This window comes from Procambarus clarkii, chromosome 6, assembly GCF_040958095.1.
Source record: "Procambarus clarkii isolate CNS0578487 chromosome 6, FALCON_Pclarkii_2.0, whole genome shotgun sequence".
NCBI lineage: Eukaryota > Metazoa > Arthropoda > Malacostraca > Decapoda > Cambaridae > Procambarus > Procambarus clarkii.
The window spans coordinates 21,252,346-21,273,076 of record NC_091155.1 but is presented as its reverse complement, the minus strand read 5'-3'; the positions used below and the strand labels follow the sequence as shown (position 1 = coordinate 21,273,076).

Sequence of the window (20,731 nt, the reverse complement as noted above, 5' to 3'; positions counted from 1 at the left end):
CTAGTCTAGAGGGTGGCTTCCTAGGAGTTCTTTATCACTCAGCTTCAGACATTGTTCACTAAGCAGCCAAGAACAAGTCCATACATAAATAGCAAGGCTAAGAAGAGAGCACAGTACTGTACCGAGAAATTTTGGTCATATTAGGTAACCCATCCTCCTGTTTAGAGCATACCTATTGTGATGATCGTAAATAGTCATGAATTGGTATGTACTTAGCTTTTAGATAGTAGTACTGTATACTGACTAGCAAGGAATTCTTTTAAAATAAATTAAGCTAAACACAAACTTAAATATTCCTAGGCCTAGTATAGCACACACATGTGCTGTAGTATATTAGGCCTCAGATATTGTGTATTAGGCCTGCATCAGGTATGTTGCATGCCTGCCTCAGGTATGTTGCATGCCTGCCTCAGGTATGTTGCATGCCTGCCTCAGGTATGTTGCATGCCTGCCTCAGGTATGTTGCATGCCTGCCTCAGGTATGTTGCATGCCTGCCTCAGGTATGTTGCATGCCTGCCTCAGGTATGTTGCATGCCTGCCTCAGGTATGTTGCATGCCTGCCTCAGGTATGTTGCATGCCTGCCTCAGGTATGTTGCATGCCTGCCTCAGGTATGTTGCATGCCTGCCTCAGGTATGTTGCATGCCTGCCTCAGGTATGTTGCATGCCTGCCTCAGGTATGTTGCATGCCTGCCTCAGGTATGTTGCATGCCTGCCTCAGGTATGTTGCATGCCTGCCTCAGGTATGTTGCATGCCTGCCTCAGGTATGTTGCATGCCTGCCTCAGGTATGTTGCATGCCTGCCTCAGGTATGTTGCATGCCTGCCTCAGGTATGTTGCATGCCTGCCTCAGGTATGTTGCATGCCTGCCTCAGGTATGTTGCATGCCTGCCTCAGGTATGTTGCATGCCTGCATCAGGTATGTTGCATGCCTGCATCAGGTATGTTGCATGCCTGCATCAGGTATGTTGCATGCCTGCATCAGGTATGTTGCATGCCTGCATCAGGTATGTTGCATGCCTGCATCAGGTATGTTGCATGCCTGCATCAGGTATGTTGCATGCCTGCATCAGGTATGTTGCATGCCTGCATCAGGTATGTTGCATGCCTGCATCAGGTATGTTGCATGCCTGCATCAGGTATGTTGCATGCCTGCATCAGGTATGTTGCATGCCTGCATCAGGTATGTTGCATGCCTGCATCAGGTATGTTGCATGCCTGCATCAGGTATGTTGCATGCCTGCATCAGGTATGTTGCATGCCTGCATCAGGTATGTTGCATGCCTGCATCAGGTATGTTGCATGCCTGCATCAGGTATGTTGCATGCCTGCATCAGGTATGTTGCATGCCTGCATCAGGTATGTTGCATGCCTGCATCAGGTATGTTGCATGCCTGCATCAGGTATGTTGCATGCCTGCATCAGGTATGTTGCATGCCTGCATCAGGTATGTTGCATGCCTGCATCAGGTATGCTGCATGCCTGCATCAGGTATGCTGCATGCCTGTGGCAGATGTGCTGTATGAATACATCAGATGTCTGCCAATCACAATTATATATTCATTAAAACTTTTAGTGTTGTCCACTAAAAGTCTGAAAAACATGTATGAACAATTATTATATGAACAATATACTGTATACTGTATCATTATTGAATATCTAAACTATAATAACAAATTACTATTATTTTTCAAAATTCATATATAATATTAATACAGTACTGTAATTAAAGGAACATTGTATCATAACTCACTAACAACAAAAGGCTCATGGGTTTGAATGAGCCTTTACCTGTCCGGGAGCTCATCATTCGAACAGATAGTACTCTGCCCAGATACGCGTTGTGCATCAAGCTGGTAGGACATGGTGCTGTGTGCGTTTCAGTAAATGCTAATCTTGTGTGTGCACGCATGACAAATCTTCGGCCGATATTCAGCCCCTGACACAACATGTTGCTCATTCTGTAAGTGAACCACATCATATTGGTCATGTTTCTGCATTGTTGATTATTTAATAAAATGTTTACAAGGAAAAATCAGACTTAAAGATATGACATTCCACATGGAGCTTATATATACTGTATTATGGAGCTTTCCATTATGGAATGGAAAAAATGTCACAGAGGCTAAAGTTTCAATGTCTGACCAAACTGTTTATAAGCACTGTACTACTTTAAACCATAATAAACATCTTCAGTAAGATAAGTACAGTATATACAAAATTAAAATTAACACAGTTGGGAGAGGTCCTGGTAGTACAGTCGGATTTGTTCTCTATTCACAATCGGGAATTCCAGGTTTGAATACCGGGCGAAACAGAAATGGTTGGGCACATTTCCAATTGCCTAATGCGCCTGTTCACACAGCAGTAAATAGGTTCCCAAGAGTTAAGTCAGCATATTTTTATGGTGTTGCATCATGGGGAGGATCAGTAATTCAACCCTAGGGGAGGGGGGGTCCTTGATATAACCCTAACATCTACTGTATATATACACTGGCTGCAGTGTATGAATCTAATATAATTCTGATCAACTTCAGCAATCATTATCAGATCAGCAAATCTTCATTACTTATGTAAGTAATTATCAAAGAAGGCACGAAGCCAGGAAGGTTATGTAGCAACCATTACTTACGTAATGCTAGCAGGATTTGGGTAATTCTATGGACCCCCTCCCCCAGATCGTAGAGTCCAGGCTGTGGTCTACAGGCTCCTCTCCCACACCCTGCTCATAGTCCTGGTTGTGGTATACAGGTGCCTCTCCCTCCCCCCCCACCCCACCCACTGGGGTCATAGTCCTGGCTGTGGTTTACAGGCGCCTCTCCCCTCTCCCTGCCGGTACCCCTCCCTGCTCGTAGTCCTGGCTGTGATCTACAGGCGCCTCTCCCCTCCCCCTGCTCGTAGTCCTGGCTGTGATCTATAGGTGCCTCTCCCCACCCCCACCCACTGGGGTCATAGTCCTGGCTGTGGTTTACAGGCGCCTCTCCCCTCTCCCTGCTCGTAGTCCTGGCTGTGATCTACAGGCGCCTCTCCCCTCCCCCTGCTCGTAGTCCTGGCTGTGATCTACAGGTGCCTCTCCCCCCCCCCCCACCCACTGGGGTCATAGTCCTGGCTGTGGTTTACAGGCGCCTCTCCCCCCCTCCCTGCTCGTGGTCCTGGCTGTGATCTACAGGTGCCTCTCCCCGCCCCCCCCATCCACAGAGGTTGTAGTCCTGGCTGTGATCTACAGGCTCGTACCCCCCCTCCCCACCCACTGCGATCTAGTCCTGGCTGTGGTCTACAGGCTTCTCTCCCCTACCCTGCTCGTAGTCCTGGTTGTGGTCTACAGGTGCCTCTCCCCCCCCCTCCCCACCCACTCGGGTCATAGTCCTGGCTGTGATCTATAGGCTCCTCCTCCCCCCCCCCCACCCACCTGGGTCGTAGTCCTGGCTGTGATCTATAGGTGCCTCTCCCCCCCCCACCCACACAGGCCGTAGTCCTGGCTGTGATCTATAGGTGCCTCTCCCCCCCCACCCACCCAGGTCGTAGTCCTGGCTGTGATCTATAGGTACCTCTCCCCCCCCCACCCTTCCAGGTCATAGTCCTGGCTGTGATCTATAGGTGCCTCTCCCAGGGTCATAGTCCTGGCTGTGATCTATAGGTACCTTTATCCCCCCCCCACCCACCCGGGTCGTAGTCCTGGCTGTGATCTATAGGCTCCTTCCCCCCCCCACCCACCCGGGTCATAGTCCTGGCTGTGATCTATAGGCTCCTTTATCCCCCCCCCCACCCACCCGGGTCGTAGTCCTGGCTGTGATCTATAGGCTCCTTCCCCCCCCACCCACCCGGGTCATAGTCCTGGCTGTGATCTATAGGCTCCTTCCCCCCCCCACCCACCCAGGTCGTAGTCCTGGCTGTGATCTATAGGTACCTCTCCCCCCCCCCACCCACCCGGGTCATAGTCCTGGCTGTGATCTACAGGTGCCTTCCCCCCCCCCCCCCCACCCACCCAGGTCGTTGTCCTGGTTGTGATCTATAGATGCCTCTCCCTCCCCCCCCCCCCACCCACCCAGGTCGTAGTCCTGGCTGTGATCTACAGGTGCCTCTCCTCCCCCCCCCCCCCCCCCCAACCGGGTCGTAGTCCTGGCTGTGATCTTTAGGCTCCTTCCCCCCCCCCCCCACCCCACCCACCCGGGTCGTAGTCCTGGCTGTGATCTATAGATGCCTCTCCCCACCTCCCACCCACCCGGGTCGTAGTCCTGGCTGTGATCTATAGATGCTTCCCCCACCTCCCACCCACTCGGGTCGTAGTCCTGGCTGTGATCTATAGATGCCTCCCCCACCTCCCACCCACCCGGGTCGTAGTCCTGGCTGTGATCTATAGGCTCCTTTCCCCCACCCGGGTCGTAAGAGTCCTTCAACGACACGATGGTATGGTTGGTGACTCAGGGGCGGCGCCCCACAGCCTTCCTGGAGCTGCAGGAAGGGAAAAATAAAGTAAGATCAGCACGACCCGGACCTCCTGTGTACACTCCTGCCCGTTCTTGAAGACGTTGTTGTCTGCTCTTTTTATTAGTATATTTCTCTATAACAATTATATGATAGTAACACTGTTATTATATAATTTTATTTATATATTTATTTATTTATATACAAGAAGGTACATTGGGATTGTGAGGATACATAGCATAGTAATTACATTCTTGTAAAGCTACTAGTACGCGCAGCGTTTCGGGCAGGTCCTTAATCTAAGAAACTTATAAGTAGGTAAATACTTGCAAAATTTATAAAAATGATAACAGTTACATAGCATGGAAAAAATAAAAGATGAGAGAAAAATTGTAGGTATATTAAAGCACATAGGTAGCTCAGAATGATTGCAATGACAGCTTGAACGGTAGTTTAACAAAACTTAGCAGGCACAATACAACATATATGGCTAGCACATAAAAGACAGCAATGAACACAATGATAAAGTTGTTTGGATTAAGTACATAAAGATTGGGAGATTGGGTAACACAGAGTAAATTTAAAGCTCAGTGTAGGAAACTACGAAGATGAAATTATCCTGTCCTTAGACACACACGCAAAGTATTTCACCTAAGCACAAGCTGCTAATCGACAAGATATAATATTTAACATTTACTGAAAGAAGAACAAGACGGATTCTGAGCCTAGAACGGCACGGCTCCACAACAGTGATGGCGGTCTCCATGTCTAGCTCTGTCTAACTAGTTTCCCACCATGATTCCCATATTAACCGACTTGCTTTCCCAGCCTGGCGTCATGGTGGGTATGGGCATAGGCCTATGTGTAGGCTTTTTCGCCCGAGGTTCCCTCTTCACGGACACCATCGACTACAATGGTGGCGGCGGCGGCGACGACCACGATGATTCTGACGAGGACTGGGACGAGGTAAGGTTGACTAGGCTTCATCATGCAGTCTTTGGGAGAAGGAAACCTTACCGCTAAGTCAAGCCTTACCTTCACAGTCAAGACCAGTCCTTCACAGTCAAGACCAGTCACAGGCAATCATAACCAAAGGCAGTCACAGGCCAGTCACAGGCAGTCATAATCAAAGTCAGTCAAGCATTCACAGTTGTTGTAGCAACTGATTAGGCATTTAATCATTCAGCCATTTACAGTCAATCAGGCTTTCACAGTCAGTAAACAAGAGTTTAATGTCATGCAGGCTGCCTCGTGATCCACCAGCTGGTAGCAAAGAAGCCCATATTAATACTGTCCAGATGTGGCTGGTATAGCTGGGGGGGGGGGGGTCCAGTGTGGGGGACAGAGGTTCACCCCACCATCCATGCAGTCCCCCTCCACTGTCTACCCCCTATCCATCCAGTTCCCCCCCTCACCATCCATCCATCCAGTCCCCATCTACCATCCATCTATCCACTCCTAACCATCTATCCACCATCCATCCATCCAGTTCCCCCCTCCATCCATCCTGTCCCCCCCCCACTATCCATCCAATCTCCCCTCCACCATCCATCCAACCACCTCCCATCCATCCAGTTTCCCCACCAACCATCCATCCAGTTTCCCCACCATCCATCCATCCAGTTTCCCCACCATCCATCCATCCAGTCCTCTTGCCATCCATCTAGTCTCCTTACCATTCTGGGACCCATGGCATGATACACAGTATAATAAGAACTTTACTGTTCAGAAAACAAAAAGCAGAAAAACAATTCAATTGTTTTTAAACAAAAAACAAAGAACTCAAGGTAAATAAACTGAGCGCGCCTCGCCCCGCGCCCCCAGCATCACACACTCATTTGACCCATGTGTGTATGAACAGACGTCGTCTTCCAAAAAAATCAGTCTTCTAGGGCAGTTGTCAATTGAGGTCTCACTGTATATACTTCTATTATTTCAGCATTTGGAAATATAGCTTCCAACTGTCCGATTTTGGATGTCCAGGTTGCAATTTTCCAAGGCCATTGCTCCCTGAGCCTCTCTGAGGGGGCTAGGTTCTGGCTCATGGTCCCTGGTAAGCTGAACTCCATAGACTAATGCCCCGGTCTAATAATTTGCATAATAGCCCGATAGCTCCAGGGAGCCTCTGGGGCTCACCCAGAAAATGGCGTTTCATTGCATTCAACACTGGTTTTACTACCTTTTATCTTTTATGTACAGTATTTACCTATGTTTTGTATTGTTACAAATCCAAATATATGCTTCTATTTTGCAGCATTTGGAAATACTGTACTGTATAGCTTCCAAATGTCCGCTTTTGGATATCCAGGTTTCATTACATTCAATGCTGGTTTATGTACAGTATTTACATTAACAGATACTAGTTTGCTATCTTTTATCTTTTATGTACAGTATTTACCAATGTTTTATATTGTTACAAATCCAAATACTGTATATGCTTCTATTATTGCAACTTTTAGAAATATAGCTTCCAAATGTCTGGTTTTGGATGTCCATGTTGCAATTACCTTGGATATTCCACGAGCCAGAACTTGGCCACTTAAGAGAGGTTCAGGGAGCAAGGGCTCTGGAAAATTGTAACCTGGACATCCAAAACCGGACATTTGGAAGCTATATTTCCAAAAAGATACAAAATACAGTACAGTATTGTAATAATCTTATTGTATTTATTATCTACAAAATACCAAATTAAGCTGTAAAGTTGTTAGCTAATTCTAATTATGATGTAGCTATGTGAAGATTAATTGCATTTTTTTGTGCTTTTAGGATGGATTTCTTGCTGAAGAATTGGGAGAAGTCAAGCTGGTTCTAATTGTTCGCAATGACCTCAAGATGGGGAAGGGCAAAGTTGCAGCTCAGGTACAATATGTCAAGGATAACCTGCTTTGTACAGATCACTAATCTTACAGCTTAGGTACATCAGTGATAACCTTTTTTGTACTGATCAGTGCCCTTTAGTCCTTTGTAAGCTTTTGTTTCCAGGCTGGATGGTGCATCTCTGTATTGTGAGGGTATGCTGTATCACCTATATAACATGCCAGTAAAATGCAGGTGGGCCCTATCCAGTTTAAAAAGAAAAGCCCACGAAGGGGTGAAAAGCCAGCTCATTCTCCCAAGTGTTTCCAACATCACCAAACTACTGTACTAAATTACCTGAACCTAACCTACCTGAGGTCCCATGAAATGGGACATCACGTCAATTTAGCAACCCACTACCATATTTACTATACTGTATCAGGTTTTGGACTTTAAAGAAATTATGTTAGTCATGCTATGTACTATTCAGGAGAATGGGTTGGAAGGGCACTGATCAATACACAACAACTTAAAATATGGCCTAATTAAAAAAAAAACACAACCCTCAGAGCGCCTTTAGGTGCCATGCGCAGTGCAATGGTTAAGCTTGGGTTCTCTGCCACTACCTGGGTGTTTTATGAAGTCTCTGCCTTGTTATGGCTAGCAGCCAACCCATTGTTTTCAGTAAGAAAATGGCAATTCAGTACTTTTTCCAGTCTCTGAAATTTATTCCACTTTTCTGCTTTCACATTCATGACCTACGTGTATGTAACTGTGTAGAATTGGTCTTTGTAAGTGTGCTCTTACCTGTTTTCTATGGCCTAGAAAGACTCACAGGTCTTATTGAATTCTGAACTTATTAAGAATCACTGTGTTTTTTAAGATTCTGAATAATCACCATGCCAATTACAGGGGTACCTCAGTTTTCGTAGTTAATCTGTTCCCAGAGACGGTACGAATACCGAGACAAATCTTCCCATAAGAAATACAGTAATGTAAATTGAATTAATCCGTTCCACACACCCCAAAATATTAACTAAAAAATACATTTTATACAGAAAACTACTCATAGTACCTTACCTTTATGGAGGACGCTTGTTGGCATATGGAAGACGATGAGGAGGGGGGGGGGTGAGAGGTGCTAGTGTTTGGAAGGGAAGTCCTCTTCCATTATAACATCAGGCAGTAACATTTCTGGCGTACTCACTCTTATATTTTGCAGGCATACCACTAAGACCTGGTTGTGGCTCGCTGCTCTCTTTGTCTTACTAAGAATCTGTCTAAAGACACTTGTTTTTCCCTATGTTTTAACAGTTGTCTGTGGTCAGACATCACATTGTCTCACTATGAATGATCTCTTGTTTTCCTCTATCGTCATCCTCACAACTATTTTCTTAGGTTGAGCTGACTTTCTTAGAACCCATGGTGTGATATATAATAAGAACTTTTATGTTCAGAAACGAAAAAAAACAAAAACAATGAAATTCTTCATAGAGAATTCAAGCGCGATCATCACTAGGCGGGAGACACTGGTAAACTGAAGCGCCAAGCTCGCGGTGAACACGTACGTGTACGAACAAACTCCGAGCACCTAGACAAACAACGAGTACTGAATCAAATTTTTTGGAGAAATTGAGTACGAGTACCAAAAAATACGAGAACCGAGGTTCCACTGTATTCAGTAAGTGATGTTGCGCCAGTCGCCAGTCTTGGCTCATATCTCTGGACAGTTTGTCTGCAGTTCAAGGACTGACTGGATTTTTTGGGTCAGTGATACTCTTGCCATTTTCAGGCATCAGTTGGCCCCAGTAATGTTTTCCTGACTCACCAATGTAGTGTTCTGGGGGAAGTTCCTAGTAACTCCCTGAAGCTATCATCCCAAGAGTGCTTCACACTAAAATGTCACATCAACTGTGGCTAGTTCTGTTTGGTTTACCTGTCCTCACAGAGGTGCAGAGAGCAGATGACAATCTGCTACCTCAACAGAAGAAGGTTTTAGAAAATCAGAGCAGTTTTACAAACCAGTGGAAGGTTTACAGAAAACAAAGTCCTGAAAAACTACCAAACAACTACCACAAATGAGTCACAGAACAAAATATCCATTCAAACAAGCTCTAAACGTGTTGGTAGTGACTTCACCACCAGGCAGCCTGGCTCCCAGCCAGCTTCCCATGTCAATTCTGTTCCTGATAATGGTGTCCCCACACTACCTTCTTGTCATGCCAGCTCACGGGCAAGCCCTGAAGCTTCAAGCTAAGTGCCGACCTTCCTTGGACTTGTTTGTCCTGTGGGGGCCATTTACTTTGTTGTATTGCTTCCAATTTTAAGGTTGCTTCACATGCATGTTTTGATTCTCTTTGTGCATTTCAGGGTTTTCTTTTTTTGTGGCCAAAAATACTGCCCCTGCATAGAGTGATCTTCTGTTATGAACCCAAGCAAGGCTCGTGGTGTCAACTCCCTATTCGCAATACTGTATAGTGGAACCTCGGTCTACGAATGTAATCCATTTCAAGAGTCGTCTCGTACGCCAAAGCAAATTTTCACCTAAACCCTTAAACTGAGCAAAACATCATGTGATGTCTTGAGTAACTGTCGATAAATTGTGCACGACATCATATGTTTGGGATTACCACGCAAGATTTAAAAGTCTCGCGGCTACACGGGGTTCACATCAGCTTCCTCAGGGAACTTGTAAAGAGACGCCATTGTTTTTTTAAATCGTGGGCAACATTCCCGGGTGTGAAAGCCTCAATACTGAGTGAGCCACCAAGGCTGGCGCATGCAGCATGAGCTCACAGCAGTGCTGTTCAGCTTGTGACCACAGCATTGCTTAAAAATGTCAAAAATATATGTAACTGGTACTATTTAGCAATGATAGTATTACAGAAGTCCCCCTGACTGATAAAAAATTACCAGGATTCTGAAAATAGCAGGATTGTTGTGATAATTTGAGCTGTGCGTTATATTGTGGGAGTAGTAATGTTGAGGGAGGGAAGGCTTTAGCGTCATCTGCCAAATCTGTGTGCCCACCTGTTACTGTCTGCACTCACCATACCAGCTTAGTGGTTCGCTATGGTGAACACAAATGTAGATATTACATTCTGATAATAGCAGGATTGTTGTGATAATTTGCACTGTGCATAGTATTGTGGGAGGAGTAATGTTGAGGGAGGGAGGGCTTTAGTGTCGTCCGCCGAATCTCTATAGCCACCTGTTACTGTCTGCACTCACCATACCAGCTTAGTGGTTTGCTATGGTGAACACAAATGTAGATACTTATATATAACATGTATAAATAGTGTAATAACAGCAAAAGGAGTATGTTGGGAGTATTGGTGTACAGTACCATTACATTCAATGCTGGGCTTTGGGGACTTCAGCTCTTGGGGATCCATGTCCTTGTTTCTCTCGATTGGTTATTGTAGTCCTCCAGTTGTTGATCTTGTCTGCTAGCCAGGAATACAGTGTTGCAGGTACTGTACTTTTTCTTGGAAAGGTCAACGATCAACATATCAAGGTCTCGGTTGTCTGCCTTGCAACACTAAAAGGATCAGTGGTTTTGGTTCATAACTTAAGATAACGTGCCATGTAATATTTACAGTGACAATATAATTTATGAAATATTAAATGTGTGTTAAATTTTCTCTTACTCTGTACTTGCATTTTTTAAATTAATTATCTTCATACTGTACTTGTTTATCTTTCCTGATCAGCAATCATTTTTCTGCAGTGTTCCCATGCAACTCTGAAAGCATACAAGCAAACAAAAAAGAAGAATCCCAGACTACTGAAAGCCTGGGAGATGAATGGACAGCCCAAGGTAAAGCTTTTCTCTTGTTCTTATATAAGTTGTACTACAGTATAAGTAAAATGATTGCCGAATGATTATAATAGAAGTGAAGGAGATAGGAATGAATCATAAGTGGGATACCACTATCCTGCTCATGGTTCATTGTGTGGGAAGTAAAGGTAACACCCATTCACCCACTCCTGGTTCATTGTGTGGGAAGTAAAGGTGACACCCATTCACCTGCTTGATGGGGTTCTGGGAGTTCTTCTACTCCCCCAAGCCCAGCCCGAGGCCAGGCTTGACTTGTGAGAGCTTGGTCCACTAGGCTGTTGCTTGGAGCAGCCTGCAGGCCCACATATCCACCACAGCCCAGTTGGTCTGGCTCTCCTTGGAAAAAATTACATAGTTTTCTATTGAAAATATCCATGGTTGTTCTAGCAATATTTCTTATACTCGCTGGGAGGATGTTGAACAATCATGGGGGCTCTGATGTTTATACAGTGTTCTCTGATTGTGCCTATGGGATCCCCTATTAGCACTATGGCACTCAAGATTCATTGTGTGGGAAGTAAAATAAAAAGGGACACCCATTCGCCCACTTATGGTTCATTGTGTGATCGCCGAGAAGAAAGATGAAGGTTGGACACCAACAAATCTGCCTCCCACACACCATACAAATGGCAATAGACATACGTCAAACTCCAGACATGTAAAGCAGAGAAGTTCGAGGCAGCAGTGTACACCACCTGGCCAATCTGCTGGAAGAGCTGGAGCCACTGAAAAGTGTCTTGAGTTCAGACACTAGGCTACAAGCACTGAAAACCAAGACTGGGCAGGCCACAAAGACCTCCCTCTCTGAGTACGACTCCAGACCGGTCAACACCCGGAGCAGCAACTGAACCGAGGGGAAAGAGGTAAATGCACCTCCACCTTGACCAGGCCAGTCAAAAGGCATCCACCATGAAAGCTTCACAATCAGGAAACTGAACCACATAAGAGGAAAGGAGCCGATTACACACTGCACAAAAAGGTCCACCTCCAGGAGACCGAATTTCCTGCAAAATCAATGGAAGGATTCGTTGTCAACAGTCCACTCCATAAAGACATGCCAAAAGCGAGACAAGCTATCCACGAGAACGTTGGACACATCCCACACATGAACTGCATGGGAAACCAAACCCCAAGAAGCCAAAAGTTGAGCCACATGGTGTGTCTAGCTACATAGGGGAATGGACTGAAGTCTCTGTTCAGTTCAGGCAATGAACTACCAGGGAACAATCGGAGTGAAGTCAGAATACTGTACTGAGCCTGGAGGAAACTGAATCCTCCTCAAAGCATGCTTCAACTTAAACACAACACTGCACTCAAAGGAACAGACCTGACCACCGACCTTGTATGGCCTTGTTAAGCACTGGTCATGAGGCCCTACCCCAGAGGTGAGGGAAGGATGGCACCATGGAACTTAAACCTTAAAAAAAAGACGGAAGGGGAAGAGCTGACAAATTGACAAGAGCTGACAAGAGCAGATATCCTAGCTGACCTAGGATATCTGATCACCCATTAGTGACGGAACCACATCTAGTTTGATAACCAATGTGCATGTAGTAACTACAAACCACTTCCCATTTTATAATAAAACTTGCTCCTCCATTTTAATGTTTAAACTTGTTTAATGACCAAACCACACATCAGAAGATGGAGAAAACAACAACATTTTAGTCAGTCATGGACCATTATCAACACGTCTTGATAGTGGTCCAGGACGGACCGAAATGTCATCATTTCTTCATCTTCTGATGCGTGGTTTGGTCATCATATTTTCAGCCATGTTATTATGCCTCATCTTCTGCTTTAGACTTTTTTTATCATTTCCTATAGGTGGTATTGAAAGTAGATGATGAACCCTCCATGATGGATCTAGCTTCACTGGCCAGAGATGCTGGGTTGACTGTGAGTATCATTCAGGATGCTGGCCGTACACAAATTGCTGCTGGGTCACGTACTGTCCTTGGCGTTGGGCCAGGTTCTAAAGAACTAGTCGACACAGTAACTGGACATCTCAAACTTTATTAAATTTTAGGGATTAATGTTGATTTTTTAAAATATATTTAATGTTACAAATTTTCGGTAATAGGATATTATTATACTGTATCTCAACCTTTGATTCTGTACAAAAAGCAGCTCATTGCATCCTAAAGAATTCTGAACAGTTTTGATTTATTTCATCTTCATTAAAATATAATCCATTAACTCTTTGTTTTAATAGCTTTTTTTTAGTATTGTATTTATAATTGGTACAAGTGAAAATTTAATTTTCCCACGGTTAACCCTTTGACTGCGGCTCATCAGTTTCTGCCCCAGAAACGATTCTGGGAATTGTACAATTCCTAGATTTAAATGTGGCTAAAATAAAAAATAAAATTATTGATTACATGTTTTTACATCTACAGTATGAAAATAACCTGCATCACTATGGAGTCGGGGTCACTTCCTTCAATATGTCCAGTATTACCTAAATGATAGACATATTTCTGTGAATGATGCTGCTGCTTCCACACTGCAGTTGTAGTTGCATTAACACTGCAGTTATTGAGTCCATAAACACCTGAGGGAAATTTTACCCACTATATCAACATTATTATCTAAGGGATGTATTATTTCAAAATCATATCAATTTCATATCAAAATCACTACAGATTCATTATATCCTACAGCTGGATCCTACATGACAATGCCACTATGATCATGTACACAATAGGGCCCATGGTGCCTACGTGACTTTGTGCATGATTTCTCAAGGATCTAGAAGCTTTGAGAAGAATATCTTGATTAAAAAAAATAATTGGAACAATCAATCGATTTCTGGTGAGGATCAAGTCAAATCCTTAATAAGAATTAATAGTACTATCCAGCAATACCAATAATCTATAAATCTTGTATCTAATTATATTATTACCAGTCTCCGTGGTGTAGTGGCAAGATACGCGCCTGGCATTCCGCGAGTGCTTTGTCATGGGTTCGTATTCTGGCCGGGGAGGATTTACTGGGCGCAAATCCTTAACTGTAGTCTCTGTTTAACTCAACAGTAAAATGGGTATTTGGTTGTAAAAACGATTCTTCACGGCAGGGATCGTATTCCAGGGACCTGCCCGAAACGCTACGCATACTAGTGGCTGTACAAGAATGTAACAACTCTTGTATATATCTCAAAAAAAAATATATATATATATATAATCACATCTTATCTCAATAATATGTCTAAACAGTAAAAATAAGCAATATATATTCACTGAAAGCTACCTTGCTCAGGGATCAACGGAGGGGGGGGGGGGACGATGACTGGAAGAGAATCGCCCACCACGGCACGAGGCCAGAACGTATGTTTACAGAGTGAATATGTGACGGTGCCTTGCGAACATTTTCAGTAAAGGATACCACACTAACTTATCATTAAGTTAGTGTGGTATCCTTTACTGAAAATGTTCGCAAGGCACCATCATATATATATATATATATATATATATATATATATTGTTACGGCCCTCTCGGGACGCAACGGGGTTCTTACTCTGATGTTGTTAGAGGAAGATATATATCCGTTCCCAAGCCAGTAGTGGCTATCAAGGGATGTGATCTGTGACGCAAGTAACTTAAAGGGAGTAGGGAAAGAAAGTTAAGAACTTAATATTATAATTATCACCATCACCAATTAAATATATAAAATCAAAGAGTGCACAGGGGGAGGGGTATTAACACTATACAAGGGGATTATTCACAATATAGTCTTCTGCTGAAGACTCTGGATCCAGAAGCTAGGTGCCGAGTCCTCGGTGCTTTCTTCGTGGCCTCACAACGTGTCCTCTGAGAATGCCGAGCCTACCCTGGCCACAGGTCAGCCAAAACACAGGTCCACTGGGGGCACCGCCGTGGAGGCCGTCAACCACAAATCCAGCCAGTCTGCTGGCAGGTTCCGGACCCGCAACGCTGGTCAGGCCACTCCACGGACGATATTAGGGTAAACACCCTAGACAGGAGTCTCGTGTGATATCACTAATCACCCTCCTGTCCTCAATACCCCAGTGGATAATCGTCTCCAACAGTCAGTCCCGGGTAATCCTTTTACTGCCACTCCACTGGCAGGCTAACACACCACAGTGTTCTTCCGGGGGGACGACTTCACAACGGCTGCAACAAGGTACAAGGTATGGAGACTGGCTGCCTCGGGTAGACTGACTCGACTCCCATCACAGTAGTCCCAGGTCGGCTCTGTAAGCAGACACGTCATGAATGACTGGGACACACTAAAACACCTCACTTACGGGCTCGGGCACAAACACCTGACGTATCCAGTCCATAGATGGCGCTGTCGTCGGAGCACCACCTCACCAGAGGTCAGGAGCGGCTGTGTTGTGAGCTGCACAGGACTGGAAACTGGCCCTTGTGGCTGGTACACCTTGTCCTCACCAGGTGTCATCGTCCGTTTGGCGGGGGTTTCGGGAGCTGACCCACAGATGGCGTGGTCGTTACTGCTCCCTGCTCGGACGCTGGATCCGGGTTCGTAACATACATACATATATATATATATAATATAAAAAACATGACTTTTGGTGAACTCCTCTTCCAGCTGAACACTAATGCAAGAGCATTAGTAAGAGAGATAGAAGCCCTAAATCAGAAAGTAGTAAACACGGAATATGCTGTCATATTCAATGAGACATTCATAAAAGAAAACCTGCTGCCAGTATACACCAATATATATATATACAGTATATATATGCAGAAAAACCACATGTGAAAAATAGAGAATGCTTAACCCATTTTTGGCTACATCGCCTTCATCAGAGCAAAGTAGAATGAAGCATTCTACTTTACTCTGATGAAGGGGATGTAGCCGAAAACGCGTTGGGCATTCTCTGTTTTCCACACGTGGTTTTTCCGCATACTTGGATCAGTGTTTTTGTGATCATTATTGCATGCATATATATATATATATACTATATATATATAATGAAAAATTCCTAGTACTTCATCTAAATAAGAGTGTAGAGTGGAGAGAGTGGAGCACACCAAGTGATGCAGCCTCTACAATCAACTTTATCTTATCCTACTGCAAACGCAACTAAAGACATAATCAACTAGCAAAGCTACTGAAATATTAAACAGCAAAGCTGTGACATAAAATATAGTGCCTGAGCTCTATAAGAGAGGTTATCAAATCTGGCAACTTGTCAGACGGCATCAGCTTTCAGAATACAGTAGATTACATAAGTATATTGAGTAATTGTAGTGTTGATTGCCCAATTGCATGCTTGTACAGTATAAACTTAATCTATCCAATAAGTCTGTTTGCCGTTACAGTGTGGGGCGACACCCCAGATTTCAGTAAGTTTTGATTAATCTTTCGGCCATTGAATCTTTAAGTTATCTGGACACTCATTAATTATTCCACCTCAGTCAAGTCAAGCTCGACAATCTTTTCATATAAATTGAATATATCTATATATAATTAATAATGTACATTAAGTTAACAATTGCTTACTTAGTTATCTTTAATTTATCATATAAGTTTATCATATTGAATATAATCCTTTAAACCAAGATGGCTATATCAGTACACTTAGATCATATTATGTTCCTTTAATAAATGGAATGCATTTGGAAGTGATGTGGTGGAGGCGGACTCCATACACAGTTTTAAGTGTAGATATGATAGAGCCCACTAGGCTCAGGAACCTGTACACCTGTTGATTGACGGTTGAGAGGCGGAACCAAAGCTCAACCCCCCATAAGCACAACTAGGCGAGTACACAGGACCCCCACCCGTCCACATCCCAACCCCTAACCCATCCTCCCCTCCACTTGCCCACACCTCAACCCCACCCTTACCACCTGCCCACACAGGGCCCCAGCTTGCGTGGACACCCCCCCCCCCCCCGTCGTCAGAGGATACTCAAAAAATCCAAACCCTGACCCTTCCCCAAACATGACCCCAACCAGTTGGGACATAACACCATCCCGCGCTTACCTTCTCCTGGCCGATAACATGAAACTCACCAGAAGGAACAGACCTGCCTATTTCCTGGAAGATCTGAACGCAAAACACAACCTTGGGACACGGAAGAACAAATCAGGCAAGAGAAGCCACTCACGATGAGTACAGGGGCCTGTGGCTGAGTGTATAGCGCTTAGGCGATCGTAATCCTTATGTCCGGGTTCAATCCCAGCGCCGGCGGATCGAACAAAAAAAAATTAATTTGTGGAAAAAATGAATTTGTTAGTAGTTAGTAACAGTTGAGAGGCGGGCCGAAAGAGCAGAGCTCAACCCCACAAGCACAACTAGGTGAATACAATACGATAAGGGACGGAACCCATCTGGGCCCAGATTTCCAAACTTATGGGCCCAATGGCAGGGCCATAGTGGCAAACCAGACAATGCTGTCAAACAACGACCATTTCCTAAACGCCCACACAGAAAGAGGCTCAGTAAACACAAGTGACCATTTACCAATAATAAATAATAAACTCACTTCACACATTCTCTTAAGAACATATTAACAAAGGCAACTGCAGAAGGCCTATTGGCTCATACGAGGCAGATCCTATCTATAACCACCCAATCCCACTCATATACATGTCCAACCCGCGCTTGAAACAATCGAGGGACCCCACATCATGATAGAGGTTTACAAGTGGATGAATGGACACAACAAAGGGGATATTAATAGGGTATTAAAAGTATCAACACGAAACAATGGGTATAAATTTGATAAATTTAGATTTAGGAAAGACTTGGGTAAATACTGGTTCGGTAACAGGGTTGTTGATTTGTGGAACCAATTACCGCGTAAAGTGGTGGAGGTGGGGTTCCTCTATTGTTTCAAGCGCGGGTTGTACATGTATATGAGTGGGATTGGGTGGTTATAGATAGGTGCTGCCTCGTATGGGCCTAGTGGTCTTCTGCAGTTGCCTATGTTCTTATGTTCTAAAGCTTAAAGCTTCTTGGTAGGGTTTTGAAATGGTCAAAGGATTGGCAGATGCAGTTTAATGCTGATAAATGTAAAGTTCTGAGGTTAGGTAATGATAGGGTTACAAGATACGAGCTAGATGGTGTTGAGATTGCGAAGTCGAATTGCGAAAGGGATCTGGGAGTTATGATTAGTAAGAATTTAAAACAAAAGGATCAATGCATAAATGTTCGTAATAAGGCAAATCGGACACTTGGATTTATTAATCGCAGCGTTAGTAACAAGACACCTAGTGTGGTTCTCAAGCTATATCTTGCTCTAGTTAGGCCCCATTTAGATTATGCAGTTCAGTTTTGGTTGCCATATTATAGAATGGATATAAATTCACTTGAACGTGTCCAGCGTAGGATGACTAAGTTAATTCCCCAAATTAGAAATCTTTCATATGAAGAAAGATTAACAAAGCTTAAGTTGCATTCACTGGAAAGGCGAAGAGTTAGGGGTGACATGATAGAGGTTTACAAGTGGATGAATGGACATAAAGGGGATATTAATAGGGTATTAAAAGTATCATCCCAAGACAGAACACGAAACAATGGGTATAAATTGGATAAGTTTAAATTTAGGAAAGACTTGGGTAAATACTGGTTCAGTAACAGGGTTGTTGATTTGTGGAACCAATTGCCGCGTAACATTGTGGAGGTGGGGTCCCTCGATTGTTTCAAGCATGGGTTGGACATGTATATGAGTGGGATTGGGTGGTTATAAATAGGAGCTGCCTCGTATTGGCCAACAGGCCTTCTGCAGTTGCCTTTGTTCTTATGTTCTTAAATTTCATTCAATGGAAAGGCGAAGAGTTAGGGGTGACATGCTAGAGGTTTACAAGTGGACGATTGGACATCACAGAAGAGATATTAATTGGATATTAAAAGTATCAACGCAAGACAGATCACGAAACAATGGGTATAAATTGGATAAGTTTAGATTTAGAAAATACTGGTTCGTTAACAGGGTTATTGATTTGTGGAACCAATTACCGCGTAACTTGGTGGAGGTGGGGTCCCTCGATTGTTTCAAACGTGGGTTGGACATTGTTACGGCCCTCTCGGGACGCAACGGGGTCCTTACTCTGATGTTGTTAGAGGAAGATATATGTATCCGTTCCCGAGCCAGTAGTGGCTATCAAGGGATGAGATCCGTGACGCAAGTAACTTAAAGGGAGTAGGGAAAGAAAGCTAAGAACTTAATATTATAATTATGACCATCACCGATTAAATATATAAAAAGCAAAAAGTGCACAGGGGGAGGGTATTAACACTATATGAACATAAGAACATAAGAACAAAGGTAACTGCAGAAGGCCTATTGGCCCATACGAGGCAGCTCCTATTCTATAACCACCCAATCCCACTCATATACTTGTCCAACCCGTGCTTGAAACAATCGAGGGACCCCACCTCCACAATGTTACGCGGCAATTGGTTCCACAAATCAACAACCCTGTTACTGAACCAGTATTTACCCAAGTCTTTCCTAAATCTAAACTTATCCAATTTATATCCATTGTTTCGTGTTCTGTCCTGTGTTGATACTTTTAATACCCTATTAATATCCCCCCGGTTATGTCCATTCATCCACTTGTAAACCTCTATCATGTCACCCCTAACTCTTCGCCTTTCCAGTGAATGCAAGTTAAGCTTTGTTAATCTTTCTTCATACGAAAGATTTCTAATTTGGGGAATTAACTTAGTCATCCTACGCTGGACACGTTCAAGTGAATTTATATCCATTCTATAATATGGCGACCAAAACTGAACTGCATAATCTAAATGGGGCCTAACTAGAGCAAGATATAGCTTGAGAACCATAAGAACTAGCTTGAGAACCATAAGAACCAATTCCCCTATACAAGGGGATTAATCCATAATCGTTGTCTTCTGCTGAAGACGCTGGTGCCACAACTCTCGGTGCCGAGTCCTTGGTGCTTCTTTGTGGCCACACAACGAAATATCCAAAGAAGTTGAGCCTACCCTGGCCACAGGTCAGCCAAAACACAGGTCCACTGGGGGCACCGTCGTGGAGGCCGTCAACCACACGTCCAGCTGGTCTGCTGGCAGGTACTGAGCCACCAAGGCTGGTACGGCCACTCCACGAACGATATAAGGGGTACGCCCTAGACAGGAGTCTCGTGTGATATCACAAATCACCCTCCTGTCCTCAATACCCCAGTGGATGATCGTCTCCAACAGTCGGTCCCGGGTAAATCCTCTTACTGCCACTCCACTGGCAGGCTAACACATCACAGTGTTCTTCCGGGAGGACGACTTCACAACAGCTGCAGCAACGTTCAAGGTATGGAGACTGGCTGCCTCGGGTAGACTGACTCAACCTTCAACACAGTGGTCCCAGGTCGGCTCTGTAAGCAGACACGTCATCAATAACCGGGACACTAATAAACCTCACTTACGGGCTCGGGCACAAACACCTGACGTATCCAGCCCACAGATGGCGCTGTCGTCGGAGCACCACCTCACCAGAGGTCAGGAGCGGCTGTGTTGTGAGCTGCACAGGACTGGAAACTGGCCCTTGTGGCCGATATTCGCCGTCCTCATCCGGTGTCGTCGTTCGTTTGGCGGGGGTTTCGGGAGCTGACCCACAGATGGCGTAATCGTTACTACTCCGTGCTCGGATGCTGGATCCGGGTTCGTAACAGACATGTATATGAGTGGGATTGGGTGGTTATAAATAGGAGCTG

The 20,731-nt window shown here is 44.4% G+C and overlaps 2 protein-coding genes across 7 annotated transcripts in view; one reads left to right on the top strand and one right to left on the bottom strand.

The window, feature by feature from the left end:
• The window catches only part of LOC123753935 (uncharacterized), a 66,580-nt gene extending 62,048 nt beyond the window's left edge, over positions 1 to 4,532 (bottom strand). For 2 of the 6 annotated variants that reach the window (XM_069306444.1, XM_069306471.1), the window contains exons 1-2: positions 4,331 to 4,489; positions 1,754 to 1,961 (exon numbers count right to left, since the gene is read on the bottom strand). In XM_069306444.1, the coding sequence (XP_069162545.1) occupies positions 1,754 to 1,960 (207 nt within the window). In that variant the 5' untranslated portion in view covers position 1,961; positions 4,331 to 4,489. Of the gene's footprint in view, positions 1 to 1,753; positions 1,962 to 2,632; positions 2,786 to 3,662; positions 3,703 to 4,330 lie in introns of those variants that run through there. The other 4 variants (XM_069306448.1, XM_069306465.1, XM_069306457.1 and 1 more) reach the window with 4 other exon arrangements.
• A 590-nt stretch (positions 4,533 to 5,122) lies between these two features.
• On the top strand, positions 5,123 to 13,261 carry LOC123753934 (peptidyl-tRNA hydrolase 2, mitochondrial). The gene is made up of 4 exons (XM_045735924.2): positions 5,123 to 5,391; positions 7,192 to 7,284; positions 10,952 to 11,041; positions 12,890 to 13,261. Exons 1-4 carry the CDS (start codon positions 5,221 to 5,223, stop codon positions 13,082 to 13,084), a joined length of 549 nt encoding a protein of 182 aa, XP_045591880.1. The 5' UTR covers positions 5,123 to 5,220; the 3' UTR covers positions 13,085 to 13,261.
• The last annotated feature ends 7,470 nt before the right edge of the window (positions 13,262 to 20,731 follow it).